At 54.5% G+C, this 15,647-nt stretch overlaps 8 protein-coding genes across 8 annotated transcripts; 2 read left to right on the top strand and 6 right to left on the bottom strand.

Moving 5' to 3' along the window:
* Positions 1-268: 268 nt before the first annotated feature.
* CC84DRAFT_1078120 (uncharacterized protein) lies at positions 269-1,474 on the bottom strand (the record flags this gene model as incomplete). The annotated part of the gene is made up of 2 exons (XM_018173787.1): positions 269-873; positions 907-1,474. The coding sequence occupies 2 exons, from the start codon at positions 1,472-1,474 to the stop codon at positions 269-271; spliced, it is 1,173 nt and encodes a 390-aa protein (XP_018041946.1).
* Positions 1,475-1,669: 195 nt separating this feature from the next.
* Positions 1,670-2,776, bottom strand: CC84DRAFT_1080633 (uncharacterized protein; the record flags this gene model as incomplete). Its single annotated transcript, XM_018173900.1, has 2 exons — positions 1,670-2,437; positions 2,498-2,776. 2 exons carry the CDS (start codon positions 2,774-2,776, stop codon positions 1,670-1,672), a joined length of 1,047 nt encoding a protein of 348 aa, XP_018041945.1.
* Positions 2,777-3,839: 1,063 nt separating this feature from the next.
* On the top strand, positions 3,840-4,568 carry CC84DRAFT_40638 (PLAC8-domain-containing protein). The gene is made up of 3 exons (XM_018186067.1): positions 3,840-4,080; positions 4,131-4,231; positions 4,283-4,568. The coding sequence occupies exons 1-3, from the start codon at positions 4,014-4,016 to the stop codon at positions 4,550-4,552; spliced, it is 438 nt and encodes a 145-aa protein (XP_018041944.1). The 5' UTR covers positions 3,840-4,013; the 3' UTR covers positions 4,553-4,568.
* Positions 4,569-9,024: 4,456 nt separating this feature from the next.
* CC84DRAFT_1211234 (uncharacterized protein) lies at positions 9,025-10,553 on the top strand (the record flags this gene model as incomplete). The annotated part of the gene is made up of 2 exons (XM_018182361.1): positions 9,025-9,534; positions 9,582-10,553. 2 exons carry the CDS (start codon positions 9,025-9,027, stop codon positions 10,551-10,553), a joined length of 1,482 nt encoding a protein of 493 aa, XP_018041943.1.
* Positions 10,554-10,880: 327 nt separating this feature from the next.
* Positions 10,881-11,361, bottom strand: CC84DRAFT_1159076 (uncharacterized protein). Its single transcript, XM_018177133.1, has one exon. The coding sequence runs from the start codon at positions 11,328-11,330 to the stop codon at positions 11,103-11,105; it is 228 nt and encodes a 75-aa protein (XP_018041942.1). The 5' UTR covers positions 11,331-11,361; the 3' UTR covers positions 10,881-11,102.
* A 90-nt stretch (positions 11,362-11,451) lies between these two features.
* Positions 11,452-12,296, bottom strand: CC84DRAFT_40621 (uncharacterized protein). The gene has a single exon (XM_018186066.1). The coding sequence runs from the start codon at positions 11,995-11,997 to the stop codon at positions 11,539-11,541; it is 459 nt and encodes a 152-aa protein (XP_018041941.1). The 5' UTR covers positions 11,998-12,296; the 3' UTR covers positions 11,452-11,538.
* On the bottom strand, positions 12,297-13,602 carry CC84DRAFT_40620 (uncharacterized protein). The gene is made up of 4 exons (XM_018186065.1): positions 13,432-13,602; positions 13,081-13,312; positions 12,794-12,959; positions 12,297-12,721 (listed from the first exon to the last, which is right to left on the bottom strand). Exons 1-4 carry the CDS (start codon positions 13,442-13,444, stop codon positions 12,596-12,598), a joined length of 537 nt encoding a protein of 178 aa, XP_018041940.1. The 5' UTR covers positions 13,445-13,602; the 3' UTR covers positions 12,297-12,595.
* A 400-nt stretch (positions 13,603-14,002) lies between these two features.
* On the bottom strand, positions 14,003-15,586 carry CC84DRAFT_1107190 (N-terminal nucleophile aminohydrolase). Its single transcript, XM_018175165.1, has 5 exons — positions 15,484-15,586; positions 15,332-15,394; positions 15,191-15,285; positions 14,905-15,117; positions 14,003-14,838 (listed from the first exon to the last, which is right to left on the bottom strand). Exons 1-5 carry the CDS (start codon positions 15,488-15,490, stop codon positions 14,452-14,454), a joined length of 765 nt encoding a protein of 254 aa, XP_018041939.1. The 5' UTR covers positions 15,491-15,586; the 3' UTR covers positions 14,003-14,451.
* Between the last annotated feature and the right edge of the window lie 61 nt (positions 15,587-15,647).

The raw sequence follows: 15,647 nt of genomic DNA, 5'->3' as shown, positions 1-15,647 counted from the left end.
CGCCCTTTTTCCAGCTTCACAGCAAATTATACTCGCAGAGATAGTAATGGTCCAACGTCCAAGCTCTAGTGCTTTCAGCGCTCTCTCGGATTACTATTGACAATGGCTGTGCCACAGCAGCATGGCCAGATTGATCCCAGAAATCGAAGTGAAGCTGAGATATGTGCCAACGTCGTTGCAAGAGGTAGGCACATCCTGGCATCTACTCCACCTACGCTATCTGATCTTGCTATTAGATATGATGGCGGGTTTCAGCTTTTGTCAACGGCTATACGCGCTTGAAAAGATGCACTTGCATCTTCAAATTTTCCAGCCCGGCCGGATAGCTCAGCCCTTTCTCAGGAAACTTGAACAGCCGATTCATGTCGCCCATCAGCTTCTCCCACTCTCTCTTCGGCATCAGTTCATCCTCTACTTTCAACTGCGTCGGCAGCATCACCTTGTCCAAGAGCCAGCTCATCGGGTACGGCTCCTCCTGACCATTTTCTTTGCCATCCGCAGTTGAAGAGGCACCATGCGCATCCGCTACTAGAAGTAAACATCCTGTCGGTACGACAGCGGTCAGCTTCCGCAGGAAGCTTGTCGCACGCCGGATGGAGGTGGTGTAAAGGTCGTTTAGGGTGAAAAGGAGCGTGACGAGCGTGACATCTGGGGGGAATAGAGACTGCAGCTCCTCCTGGGTAAGGTCCAGAACCCGGGTCTGGGTGCATGTAACCTTGAGAGCCTGTGGCGAAAGGAACGATGCGTTACGAGCGCGCGCTGCGGCGCTGGCGTACTTGGACAGCTCGGGAGGGGTTTCGAGGCCAGTAGTGAGTTTCGATACAACGCCAGACCAGTCTGCTGCATCGAGCAAGTGGAGGTCGAGGTAGGGAGCTGAGGGTGGAGGTGAAGATGAAAGTCCAGCACTCGGTTTCCCAGCGGCGTCCGCTCGTCTGTACCGCATCGCTCCCGCCATAGCCATGACTTCGGCTGCCCCACCACCAAAGCAAAGTGCCTTGGCCGGTCCGTCACCGTCACCCCCAAGTAGTCGCTCTACCCACGGACTGTTTCTATGCTCATCGCAAATCTGCTCGAACACGTTCGCGAAAATCAACGCACGGGTCGGGCTCCATCGGATCGCGTACCCCTCGCGGAATTCTTCTGTGCGCAATGCCTCCTCGAAATCTCCTTGGACCAATGCCTCATTGATTTTGCCCAGCATGGGCTTCAGATCTGCAAAGTCTTCAAAAGGGAACGTAGCGCGGAAGATATCAAGAATGAGCTGTTGCAGCTCGACGGGCAGGATGTTTGGCTGCAGATTCGGAACTCCATTCTTTGGTGGTTGCGGTTTCTTGGGCGGCGCCTTCTTTTTGAGGCCTGGTCCTCGCTCCAGTGGCCGCGATTTTGGTGGGGGTGGAGGAGCCCGCGAGGCACCGCTGTCTGAGGGCTTGCCGTGTTTCGGTTGAGATTGGGCTTTCCGATCAAATTGCCCCATCGTATCTGCTTTCTCTTGTCTCTTGAAGATGAACACGTTCTGTCACGCGCAGCGATTTGCTTGGTCGTGAAAATTCAGCGCTATCCGACACATAGGGTCCGGCTGTTTTAGCGTACTTTCTGGATTTGCCCTGTCGTATTGCCCTACTTGCCAAGGCTCGCCTCTCTCTTCACCACATCATGTCGGTGTGAGCGTTTAAACCTTCTCCTCCCTGTCCACATACTCGGCTTCCGGGGTAGTATCTTGGTGTTCGCTATCCACTAGCGCTGCCTCGGCGTCGTTTTCGGTGGGGAGAGCCACCTGCTGCTGCTGCTGCCTTCTGGTCATCCAGCGAAGCAGCACCAATGCAGGAACCACAACAATCACCACAGGCAGGTAGATGAGGTTCTCCAAAAACAGCTCTCCTGTCTTGTCCCACAATAAATTGAACCACCTGGACCACGTCCCAATCTTGCCGTAGTCGTCCCATTCCAGAGGCTTGAAAGTTGTCTGTGCCATAGCAAGGCGACCGCATGGCATTGCATACGGCTTCGCACGGTCTTTGCGGTCAACAAGCTGCACGTCCTCAATGGAAAGCTCGTGCGGTTCAGCCTTCTCGCGCAGCAAGATCTGCACAAGTTTCTGGTCGCCCGCTTGCAGCTCGTAATACCCCTTTGGATCATGCTTGTGCATGGCGTAGGGGTACAAGATACCCGTGACGTCAAACTGGATCCACGACTTTCCCGGCTCACGCGTCGCAACCACGGTGTGTTCGTATTGCAGCTCAAATTTGCCGTACTTTGTCCCCAGATTCCAGCTTTTGTCCATCATTTGAAGGTCTATGGCCTTGCGCATGTGCATTTCGGTGAAATTTGCATTTACTTGGAAAGCATGGATATGCAGCGGCATTGGCGCTAGGGCTGCGACGGGCTGGCCATTGAGGAGAAGTGCAGCGGTTGAAGCATCGATGGTGAAGTTGAGGAGCTGCAGAGTCGTCAGTCGCTTAACTTCTTGGAAAGATACGCTTCTTCAAGGCTGTCTCACCAGCGAACTATCCTGCGGGGGCTCTTGCCATTCTTCTGGCTCCGCGTGCAGCTTTCGCACCCTGAACGGACATCCCATACATTCTAGTTTCACGATGGAGGACTTGTTCGCGACCACCGTCGTCATAGACTGGGCCAACTCCGGAAGACGGCCTTGGGCATTCTCGTCATACCATTGTGCCGTCCTGTCAGGGTGCGTCGCCCATCTGGTGTCAACGCCGATCCACGACCTATACGCGCTTGCTACGGCGACAAGCGAAGCAATGAGTGCAGCACGCATAGCTCCGACGAACACAGCGCCAGAGAGGCAACGAGTAACAACGCGAATGACGATGTTTAGGAGTTTCATCGCAGCTCCGCTGATCTAGGGGCCGGCTTACCACAAATGCGCTAATGCAGGCACAGCGTCGGACTTCTATTTCGGGCACACAGCAAAGCCCCGAAAATCTCGTCGCCGAGCCTCACGAACTCTCTCTTACATTCGTACGCAAGGAGCAACAGTATTTTGGCCAAGCTCGTCAAGAAGCTTATTACGTGCCGTCGGTCGGTGCTGCTTACTTCGCCGTTCATCGCATTGTCGTGCGAAACCTCGCTTAGCGACCACCTGCAGGAGGTTGCACGTGCGAGAGGTTACGCCGCTTGGCCTTGAGACGTGGACAAATGTGGTCCAAATTCCTTTTATACGAGGAAGAAGATACCTGCTGCGCGATCTCACCATGCTCACTCCTCTGTCAACGCGGACGTCATGCACAAAACTCGAGTACCAAATTGCATCGGCCCTTGAGGCTTTCCCGCATTGTGGACCCCAGTCAAACGCACTCAGCCCCCAAATCATTCTGCGGTGCTGGCGCCACGGTCAGAACTAAGACACAGACCAGCATAAGGCTGAGAATTAAGATTACCGGGCAATCATGCACACCCGCTTATTGGCTACACGATGAGATCAGCGAGTGTTGCCTTTCAGCTACGGCGGCGTAGCACACTACCCGGCCCGTATTCACAACGCAGACCCACAGAGAAAAGGTCCGACCATCTCTGAACGACTGCGAATCCCAAATTGGGTATGGCTCGACCCTTCCTTCTGTTGGGCATGCTATTGCTGGGTAGCGCGATCCTCTAATTGGGCTATCGCGCCTCTTCTCAGCCTCAGCCATGCCCCATGTTTCCATTTCCGAGAGGCTGCCTTGCGCCTACTCCTTATGCAGCGATTTTCTTATAAACGGCGCGGTACGACGGCTTTGAGTCACTCTTTCACATTGTGTGCCTGTATACATAAACTCAATTTTTGTCAAACGTTCCGCAACCGGCTGTACACTTGTACCGACGTGTTGGTCGCTTTGACTCTGCTTACGGCGCACCCCTGCATCATCCCCAGCCAGACCCCAGCGCACGACGGACTTCCGGTGAGACTTTGTGCACAGTAGACTATATAGTCTGAGTCCGAGCCCGCGCACGTTTTTCGTGGACTCTGTTTCAACAATTCTTTTGTTTCCAAGGGAATCGATACATCATCAGCCATGACTACCATCCAAAAGCAAGACTGGCACCACTCGGGCTCGGGCTGCTGCAGCCCCATTGGCACCTGTAAGTATTTAGAAACGCCAACAACAAAGCAAACCATTGACGCGAAAAAGGCTGCATGTCATGGTGGTGCCCCTGCATCCTCTACGGCAAGACCCGCCACCGCTCCAAGAATGACGGCAACATGCAAGGCTACTCGTGCTGCAACTCCTCCGTACGCTTCTCTTCCTGCCCAAAATCCCTTCTGCCCCACTAACATCCCCAGTGCATGGCCTTCTGCGGTCTCGCCTGCTTTGGCATCTCCTTCATTCTCCCCATGATGAACCGCGGCGACGTCCGCGCAAAGTACCATCTCAAGGGCAACGGCTGCGGCGACTGCATGTGCGCGTGCTGCTGCACGCCGTGCGATCTGACGCAGCAGGACAAGGAGGTCACGTACCGTGAGGAGAGCAAGCATCTGCTGCAGGCGCAGCCGGGAAAGCAGGAGGGCATGTACTATGCGCAGCAGCCGCAGCAGCCACACTTCCACCACTAGACATATCTAGGGTGGATGTCGGATCAATTGATCAAGCGGCGCGAAGGATTGGGGCAATGTCTTTTCTTGTGTCATTATAGGGCTGGGACTGGGTGGAGTTTGCATATTGTTTGCTGGTTATCGAGATACCAAAATTACCGTTGTTCCATACCACTCACTCGCCACAGTCAGTTACAATGGTGATCTAGATACGTGCGCATATTGCGCGCGATGTGCTACTAACCAGCTCGGCGGACCGGCAGGTGGTGCAGCGCGCAGAGCATGGACCTGTGCCACTTGGGAAGGATCTTGCTCTCTGCCTCTGAGTGATAACACGGTGCTGTCGTGAGAAGGCACCCTGAGAGCTGTCAGGAAAACAATAGAAAGCCTACACGAGCCATCGAGGAGTCGATGACTATGAGAGATTTTCTGCAATTGACATTCCCAACCCATTTTACGGGCGGCCCCAGAGCACACGCAGTCTACCCGCACGTGCCCTGACGTTCTTATAGGCTTTTTTGGGCCATGGAGCCGCGCAACATCTAGCGCTGTCTGTCGAGAGAGAGCGCTGTTGAGGTGTCGATGCGTGGATGGCGCACGCGAAGGAGTCAGCGCCCACGTGTCGTTGATGATGGGTTCTGGTATCGCAATCCAGACGAGCTTGCGAAGAAGCAAGGGAGCTGAAATTGGTGGTCGTCCATTGGGTGGAAATCGTTGGGGAGAGCTTGGCACGATGGTGGCACGTGGAATTGAGAGCCCTGGTATGGGGATCGATTGTTTGGTAATTGTGCGGTAGGAGCGTGAGTCTGGGGAACGTTTGTGGAGACGATTGAATATTGCAAGGACGGCGTGCCGATCGGCTTGGGCTATCCACACTGCTGGATGAGTAGAATTGTGTGTATGAAGAGGAGATGGAGTTATGTTCTTGAGACCGAGCGTACTATGGCTCTATGGATCTGAATGACTGTCACAGTGGATTCTGTATTGCAAGCTTTATTGTTGAATAAGTTTTTTGAAGGTCCATTCAGACGGTATTGCGGTCGCAGGGCTTTGGGAGGGTTTGAGCGATTGGTAACATTCTCTCAGCTTTACGAAAATAGTATCTTTGCCCACTCTCCTCATAGCATCCCTTAATTCTCCAACGTATTTCACAGTGAGATTCACCTTTTCTCTTTAAAAATTCATAAAAAACCACCACCAAAATGCTTGTCCCAGTTGACCGCTCTCGCGAGGAGTTTATCGCATGCCATCTCTGCCTAGCTGCAAAGCAGGATAACGAATGCCCTGTCTGCCGTGAAGCGTTCTGTGCTAAGAAGCCGGCTTTACAGATTGAGTAAGTGTACTTTCTCGCCTGCGCGCATTTCTGCTTCACGTTGATCACGATGTGCTAACTCATCACTGCGCCTGTGCCGGTCATCTCGTTGACTATCGGTATGCGGATTGGCCAGAACAGATTCGACAGATGACGACAGATGTTGGTATTCACTTCGCGTACGACTGCATTTCTGAGGGGAGCTCTATTGAGAAAGTGTCGTCTACGTCGGCCGGCAGCGGGAGAATTGCGATCGTTCGCTCACGAGATGGCGGTGCATGGAAGGCCGGGAAGTTACCCTTAGAGCCTATGTACGGCGCGGTATGGGAGGGACTGGGAGAAGAGGTCTAGTATTAGTGCATGGTGGTGGAGCGATCACTAGCTGCTCGAGATTTCGCTGTTGCGTTCTACAAGTGGCTCGGCCAGGCAGCGGGTTCCTTTTTGAAACCATTTCCTGTCAGGAGGATGCCTGGAGGTCTTTCGAAAGTTGTGGAAGATGGATTCCAGCTTCTTGGAAGGAGTAGCATGGACGACAGAAAGATAGAGAGGAAGGAAGATTGGATGAAGCCGTTGAGTGCGGAGAAGCTGGTATACTTGATGTGAAGTTGACCCGAACATATTTTGATCGATCAGGTCTACATGAGATTTCTATTAGTCCCAAATTGACCCAAGCTTCTGGTTGTCTGGAGCCAGTACCTTACCACTTGCTCCATTCCATAGCCGCCTCTCTGTTCGCTATTAAGGCCTGCATAGAACTTATATATGACTTTATATCCTCACCGAGGCCTTTATTTGTCGTCTTTCTGCCTTTATTACCTTCGCCTTGGGCACTTCTTCCCGCTGCTGTAGACAATGGCTTGGCTCATCGTACTGATCTTGTAGATCTTTGGATGTAGAATCACGCGGTTGAAAAGTATCGGATTGGGATCTGTGAGTAATCTTTCCCCTTTCCTTCTGATGGCCTAACTCGTTCTGTCATTTCAAGTTGACTTTCGTGGAAATTGGACTTGAAATCAAAACTAGAGATATCGATTGGGTTGCTGGGAAGATGATCGTAGGCAACGCTCATATGAACCAGTAAGCAAACAAGAGGAAACAGTGGGAGTGCTCAGAAACGTGACATGTTTTTCGTGAACACTGGCGCGGCGGCGTCTCATTTAGTGACACGCACTGTGGAAGAGTCTAGATGTTTCTGCAACATTGGAGTCAAAAAAGAGTAACAAGCACACGTGGACTGATCTATATTCGCTGCTATCCAAACGTCCCAAAAGTAGCACTCCTAATGTCTCCGTACCTCCAAGTTACTGCCTCCCACATTCCAGACCTATTGGTACCCTATCTCATGCACGTGTGTCTAGTTGCACTGCCCGCTTCCAGTACCCCAAGAGGAACATATGCTTGGATCGACACAGTTGGACGATGCGCCTCCGTGGGTCGCAACATGGAAGCACACCTTGTTTCCCGCACAGTCCTTTCACAAAACGCATCAATTTGAAGCCTCGCCATATACACGGAAGGAAGGTATACGTACATTCCAGGACTGGCACTCGAAGTTTTGGGCAGCAGCAAGACCTGCGAGCGAGATCGCAGCGAAGAGGAAGGTGGTGAGCTGCATAGTTGGTTTGGAGGTTGGTCGGTTGCTTGGAGCCGTCGGAACTTGTGTTGATTGGAGAATGGGTTCGGATGAAGAGAGTGAAGAGGAACAGGCTCCTGGCTTTATACTTGAGTTGTATCTGCATGCAGGCTTTGAATCGACTCCTGCTGCAACTGTCTGTAGGAGGACCAAGATACCGAGCGAGACATTCGTCGAGCGATCTCAAGTCCAGGTTTACCTAGGCAGTCTAGGTAAAGCGTCTTTCCAAGACGGAGCTGTAAAACTTACTCATCACACCCATGGTTACTATCATCGAGAGAACCGAATCCACATGTGCATTCGGTCCTGTAATGGTTTGTTCTATTGCAATCGGGCCGAGGCTGAAAAGTCGTTGCTGACTGCAGATCTTCGTATTACTAAGTTCCTTGTGTAGCCCGAAACAGCTAAATGAAGCCCCTCGCCTTTATACTCGGAAATTCAGGAGCCGATTTGGGTCACTGATAATTTTCAGGTATCCGTTTTAGGAATATTGGCTGCAGAGCGTAGGATTACAGTGCTCCTCTTAATATGTGAGCACCGTTGTTGTCAGTGAGACTTATCCTGCGGCAACATGTTGGCCCCCAAATTTTGGGATATAAGACTGCATGCTTGCCCGCAACAAGGTAAATGCCATGGATTAGATCTAGAAATTGCTTTCTGAAATACACAAGACTCGTCCAGTTGTCTTGCGCGATGAAGAATCTTGCTTTCGCTGTCGCATTCTTGAGCATGGCTTATGCCGCCCTTGCGGACCACCGCGCTTGCAATACTTTCAATGTGCGTATAAACATTTCAGTGGAAACGCCCGATCGCCCGGTCTACCGTCTTTTCGGTTTCTTGCTGGACCATTATACCTCATCTTGGACCACGCTGATATGCTGATACTCATAGGATTGCCCGGGATCCCAAGTTTGTCGTCACTCGTTTGGGCCCGAGGGTGTTTATTGGTACTGCGGAGATGCTGCAGGTTGTTCATGGGAAAACCCAATCACGTGCAGCTAGATTCATGGGGAATTATGCAGGTGTGTAATGGTGGCCATTTCTCACTGAAGTCGAGTGTTCTCTATATCCACTTGAGTTATTTCTGATCAAAGGTCAGCAAAGGGTAAACGACACCAAATGGGATATAGGAGAACGTCATGACGAAGACATTTAGCGGGCTGTAGCGTTCGATTCGCACGTAGTAGGCCTGTTTATACAGTTGTATTATATTGTGTTTGTGGCTCATTTTCTTGTTCGAACCTGCGCTCGTAACAAATGCATGAAGGCTAAACCTCAGCAACGCTATGATTCGATGGTTGTTACTGTTTGCGTGTGCACGCTGGTTGCTTCGAACTGTGAGAGCGACAGTGATAATGGCCTCCGCTCGCCTTATACCTGCCGTCAGAAGTTGAGGTGTCTGCCTCAAGGTGAAGGTGCAAACACCCGCGACCCTCACTGCTCTCACTTCGTCCTCGTCCGTTTAAGAACGTCGCACCTCTCATAAAAGCCCAAAATCAACTCGCGACTGCTACACCGGCGATCGGCTCACCTTTACACACCTTCGCAATGGCCGACCACAAGGCCGCGCGCGACCGTTGCACAGCCTTCTTGAAACAGAAGACCGAGGCCGTCGACCCGCAGGACCTCCCCGTGCTCGACGAGTGTCCGATTTGCCTCGACAACTATGTCCTGGAACAGTCCGTACGCATCAAGATCGAGGGTTGCAACCACGTCTTCGGTCGGAACTGCCTAACTGCAATACTTACGAACAACCCACGGCTCGAGAAGAAGTGTCCGCTCTGTCGGACTTTGTGGATGCGGGCGCCAGCTGGAGCGGTACAACCTCCAGTTCGCACGGCCGTTCTCTCGTTACCCGGGCCACATGCGCGACGCGGTGTGCTAGATCCGATGGCGATTGCGCGTCTCGCGGATGATGAGCGTGCTCGTCACGTGCCCCAACAGCGTGCCACTCCAAATATATGGACACGTTTTTCCAGGGAGACTTTGCTCCCTGAGCGAGAGCGACCGCGTGAGGGCCGGGTGATCAATCTTATCGACAGTGATGACGACGAAGACGTACGTGTACTAACAGTGCTCTACATCCATGGCTAACATATCGGCAGCCTCTCGAGAGCTTCAATTCCATCACTCACGACATCAACAATGTCCGAGAGCGAGCCCGCAACACGCAGGGTTCGCGAAGGCAGCGTAAAGAGCAAAAGAAGAAGGAATCGGCAGCTCCAAATTCTGGCAAGGCCACGACCGTCAAGCACGAGAATGGTGGCGGCGACGATGCGACAGCCAATAATGGCAGCAGCAACAGCCAGCGTCAGCCAGGTCAACCGGAACACCAAGAGCAACACAGTGTGTTCCCCACTACTTTCTGGAATCCTCGCCCGCGCCCTCGTCCCACGCCGCAAAGCCTCGCAGACCGTATTCAGCGGAACTGGGGCTTGCCAAATGGCAACAAGAACGGCAGCCAGAGCGGTAGCCAGAATGGCAACCAACTCGCAATTGTGATCGAAGACGGCAACGAAACAGCCGCCATGGATGTCGACAACGACAGAGTTGCCCAGAGCGGCGAGCAGGATGCGCCCCAACTTCCGCTTCTAGGAGAGTTCTCGCCTGAAGAGAGCACGCGGGTACTTCCCGTTGACTTTGGCTCACCTGATATCTTAGATTCCCGTTCCAGCAGCCTCCGCCAGAAACAGCGATCTAGGGCTCCTCCAAATCCCTTCCTGCTCTCACCTAGTCCCGAGAACGAGACCGTCAAGGATCCCCATTCTGGCCTCACAACCGCCTCTTTGGGCAGCAAAGCCCAACAGGAGCGGCTCGATCAGCGCGAGGTGGAGCTGCGTGAGCGAGAGGAACGCTTGAATACTCAGCAGCGGCAAGTAAATACCCGAGAGCAAGGTCTTGACGTCCGAGAGGGCATTATCACTGCTCGGGAGGGGGCGCTGATTCAGCGAGAAGAGCGTCTTCGGGAGCGCGAGGTCATGGTGGGGAGCAACATAGACTTGCACATGGTGCGGCAGAGGCATTTGCGTGAGTTGGAGGTGATGCTTGCGCGCCATCGCGAGGAGATGGGTGAATAGGTACACGGTGTCGGTGTCTGCGTCTCGTTTGTTAAGTGCGGGATAATCCCTACCACGGCCAGTTTAGCGTTTGCAAAAGGTCTTTGAACAGATAGGGTACATACTGTGTAGATGGACAGTTGGCACTCTCACTCTGGCCACGGCGACAGAGCCTCTCGATGCTGGCGCGGTGCCCTGTCCATAGTTAGAGCGCCGTGTAACATGATATCACCCGTGTCGAAACCTTGCAACAAATGTCATATCCCTTCTCCTCTTTTGCGCAATCTTCACATGCTCTTCACTCTCCGGGACACCACCTCATCCCCATGATACGTAAATTCATATCCCTTTCCTAACCTCCGTCACCGAAGTGACCCCGGATTGCTTCCGCGCCTGCATTAGTCGTTCGGCATCTACTCAGGAAACCTTTTTCCGCACCACATTCATCGAGCCATTGCAAGCCCTTCCAAACGCATCCAAAATCGTACCACAACGACCGTACCAGCTATTCACCAGGAGATCGGCAACCCCGTCTGCACCCTGGGAAGCGATCGGCAGCCCCGATGAGCGCTAGACCCTATGAAGTAGGGCACGGACAGGGGCGCCACGTGGATGTGGATGGGAGCCTGTGCGCGGGCAGGATGGGAGGTGCCGAACACGAATGCTCCGCGAATGCTCCGCCCTGGGCTGGACCGACGACGGATGCGATGGGGAGTGCGGCGCGGAGACGTAGTGGGAAGGGAGGTGTAGATAGGATTGAGGGGTCAAGCGCGACGTGGTTCGGCTCCCGCCTGGCATCGTACACAAGCGTCTGTTCCAGCCCTCGGCGATGACGACTTCTCGACCACGACGATCACGTTCGAACCTCAGCGATGTCGTCACCCACATGCGCATATATCGCATACGGCGGCCTCGCGGCCATTCCCACGTGTCAGCCCTACATGCGCCACCAAGATCCTCGGCGCACCCTCGCCTTGCGGAGCGGGTTCGCGATCGGGACGTCACGCTAGACAGGCCGAGCTGACCGCTGCGTCGGGCTCAGCTGCGCAGGGCTGTGGCCGAAGCGGCCATTGTAAGCGAAGAGGGAGTTCAGCTGGTCTGGAACGGGCGGTGGGGTAGCCTTGTAGGGCTTAGGGGTTGTGATGGTGATTGGGACGGTGAGGGCCGCTGGGGCTGGAGGTGACGTCGAGACGAGGAGGGTGGTAGGGCGTTGCAATAAGGCGGTGTAATTGATGTGATGGATAGGGAGTACGTGAGTTTGTAGAAGGTAGAGTATATACAAAGTATACGATGAAGCAAGGTTGGGAAAATACAACTGATAAAGAAGGAACCACACGATGTACAATAGACAAAAAGACAAAAAGGCGCCCCAACTTCTCAGGTCTACACTCCCAGCGCGCAAGCAACGTAACAATGCTCTTCTAGCCTCACCCAGGAAAATTCCGCGAGCCAAAACACCTGCCATTTTCCTCTTCAGGATGGCCCGCTTCAACCTCGCTTAACCACTAGCCGAGGCCGATACCTCACCGGCCCAAACGCCAACGCCAACGCCTACGCTAAACAAGCTGTTACAACCATGGTGTACCAAAGAAAAGACAAAAAAATGTCCTAGACGTGAAAACTAAAGGCAATGGTGTTTTGACGCCCGAAGCTACGTCCAAGGGGGTGGGCGTTTGCCGGGTAGCGCATGTGGCCTGCACTGCGTACCCGTCGCGCGGAAACGGAAGCGACGTCGAACGGTGCTGGAGTGCGGAGGATGGAGCTAAGAACAACCAGACAGGACAGAGTTGGAAGGGCAGCTCGATGCGGATAGTGACGTAAACAAGATGAGATGCATTCGCGCAGCGCAAGTGTAGAGATCGCTGCGAAGAGTCCAAAGAAAGCAAAAGCGCTATGACGCTACAAGGCGTTGTGACGGAGGGGGTATCGTTTAGGAAAGGCTTTTGGTTTGGTGGTGGAGATGTCGAGTCGAGTCGAGTCGTAGTGTCGCAGAAGGGCCGCGCCCAGACCGTTGAGCCAGCCCGACGAAGTTTTGAAGGGCTGCGCGGTATCGGCGGTGAGATTTATCGACTCATGAGCACCTGCTGGATTTGAGTCAGGGAAGGGTCTTCGGCGAGCCATTTGCCCTGCGATGCGTCCTGGGCGCGCAGTGTGTTGTCGACGTGCGAGTCGGTAATGGCGAGGAGTTCCTGGGGAGATATCAGAATTGTGATGCTGGGTGTGATGCAAAGCGCTGGAGATGTAGGAGATGGCTAACATACCATCCGCAGAGTACTGTCAGCGGCCTGGAGAGATGCAAAGTGACTTGCATTGGGCTTCTGTCCCCGCAAAATGCTGTTCCGCGAGTTCATCCACCTCAGTCCTGCATGTGCTCTCAGGTATGCCCTTTGGCACTGGAAACGCCGTACCGCAGCATCGACAATGATTCTATTCTGACGTCAGCCTCCTTCTTTGCTTGCTTTCCCACCACAACCCATAGCCCGTTCTGGGCCAATTGCTAGAGATGGGTTCCAAGATGCGAGAAGTGATAGAGACGAGGCGCACTTACGCCCTCAATTGCTGCTTCTCGCGCTCAGGGTCACCGCCAGTCGCCCCGCTGGTGGCCGCAAAAGGAGTCGTGAGGATGCTCTGAGCTTCGCTGCTGCATTGGCGGAGCAGTGAATAACCCTCGAGATAGTATTCTTCTGCGGTAGGAGAGGCGCGGAGTTGGCTGAGGTAGTGTTGCAAGTTGCGGAAGTCGTTCATGATCTCCGCAATGCGCATGGCGCGGGCGTCGTTCACTACAAGACACTGTTAGTAGCTGGGTCTAATCTCAACAGTTTCTGGGAGTCTGGGGAAGTAGAGAAGGGATGTTGAAGAAGACTGAGTTGTGTGTGGAAAGGAGCAGGGGTAGCCTTACGACCGTCGGACATGATGGTGAGTGAACGACTGATAGCGAGACTTGAAAGAGAGCGAATGAAGATGAGACTGGTAGCGCAGATGCTGATGAGGCTTGATTGTGGTGGAGTAGTGTAGCGGCGTGGCGACCGTTATATAGAAAGAAAAGCGTGGAAGCTCAACGGTGGTTCAGTGTAGTCGCAAGGCCGTAGGCTACTCCCGCTGCTAGAGCTTGCCGAGAGATCCACATTTTGGTCCTGAGCAGACGACCCAGCTGGACAGCTGCACCATTCAGCATGGCCAGGCACGCTGTGGGGGTTCACGACAAGGTGGAAGAGTAGGATGTGGTATGGAGAAGTCGAGAAAGCCGACCTCCAAGCGCGTTTGGCACGCACCACGGCCCCGTCAACTCCAGCTGTCATGGTACTGAATGCAAGAGCATAGCTGGGCTGCCAGTGGTGTTCAGCACTTGCGCGGGCGCCACATCGCCGCGAAGGGTTTGGCGCGGCTGCCCAATGGGGCAAGGCGCAGAGCCACGATGCGCGAGACAGCGAGCTCGGCGGGTGCGATTGGCCTGCGTCCAAAATTAGGCGGTGTTAAGCGGTGGTGAAGGTGAACTGAAAGGCACCACGGGCAGCTACCGGCGAGGCTCATGGTGCGAGCGGGTCACCGCAACAGTTCCCCTGGTGTCAGCCACACTTCGGCTGTGCTTTCGCTGGTGGCCAGTGATATCAGCGACATGACGTCGCGCCATGTGTTCCTGCGTCGGTGCAGCTGGAGTGAGAGGAAACGTTGTCATTGATGTGAGGCTAATACATACACAACCACACGCGTTGGCGGCTGAGGACTCCCGCTTGCGAGACCCCTCCCGTCTCACGCCAGATCTCAGTGCACGCCCCCCGATGCAGAGCATGAACAGTCTTAACGCCCACGACTGCCTCTCTTGGCACGCTGGACGGCGTCGCTGAGGCTCTTCATGCAGCCTGCGAGCCCGCTGCGACCTCTCTTGCGCCCACTAAACCCAGGTCCGCCGCGCCGGGCCTCAGTCCTTGTCGGCGATGGACTGCAGCCGTTCGTCGATTTCCTCCTCCGTGAGCGACCTGAACAGCGGGTCCGTGCCGTCCTCACCATCGGTCCTGGGTCCTCCCACAATGCCTACCTCGAGCTCGCCCTTCTTAAAGTCGACCGACAGCACCGTGCTCAGCGCCGTGATGCCGAGCTCAACCACCTCCTCCCAGCTACCCTCTGCATGCTCCCTGTTCTTCAGCTTCTTCTCCAGGAAGTTGAGCGCCTCCTGCGTCTTGGGGCCTGACGCTGTCGCCTTGTAGCCGACATAGTAGCCTGCGGGGTCGCACTTGTACAGCTGGGGTCCGAATTCCGAGTCGAGCGAGATGAGCGTGGTGGCCACGCCCAACGGCCGCATGTAAGCCTGTGGTCAAGTCAGCGGCCCTGATTTCCTCGCGTGCTTCAGCTGGGGTGCAGCGGCCTCGCTTACCCGCTGGGTGTAGACCTGGCTGATGTTGGCTATCCGCTTGGCCAGCACGTCGCAAGGCATCTCGTATCCAAACTTGTAGCGGAACTCAGCAGCCTCGCCGCGCGCCCGGCTCACGGAGGCCCTGGCATCAGCTATCGACCCCGTCATAACGCAGCCTACCGACGGCGACAGCCTGAAGATGTGGGAGACGGACGAGGGCTCGATCAGCTTGTCCTGCGAGAATTAGTCCTCTAGATCATAGACTGGTTCCGGACATCATAGACATGCCGCGGAGCTTGGCACGTACAGGAACCTTCTTCTGCGAAATAACTACCGCGCAGTCCTTGCCCCGCACGCCCACGGATGTGATGTTCGCCGCCGTGATTGCCTTGAACGCATATTCTGGAGCTGTCAGCGCAGCCCGAAGCGGCAGGCGGAGACAGCATACCGACTTGGTAGAGACGACCTTGGTCCGAGAAGATGGTGATGTGCCGGTCGTAGCCTGCGCTTCCTGTATAAACACGCCGCGGTCAGCACAGCACAGCATAGCAAAGCAGCAGCTTCATGGGCGCTGTCGGCGGGGCGCTGCCAGCAACGCACCAGACATGATGGCGGCGGGGTTGTTGTTTATGTGTCGCGGGGTCCGTCAGCTGGAGCTCGAGGAAATTGGGCGTCAGCGCGTGGAGAGCGGGCGGTCCTGTTGATGGCGATGGGGGTGAGTGCCTTGCTGCCGTTACGCGTTGCGGGAAGCCTGGAGCTGTCGC

This window comes from Paraphaeosphaeria sporulosa (genome assembly GCF_001642045.1).
Source record: "Paraphaeosphaeria sporulosa strain AP3s5-JAC2a unplaced genomic scaffold CC84scaffold_1, whole genome shotgun sequence".
Classification (NCBI taxonomy): domain Eukaryota; kingdom Fungi; phylum Ascomycota; class Dothideomycetes; order Pleosporales; family Didymosphaeriaceae; genus Paraphaeosphaeria; species Paraphaeosphaeria sporulosa.
The sequence above is the reverse complement of the archived record's forward strand: the minus strand, read 5'-3'. Positions and strand labels throughout refer to the sequence as shown.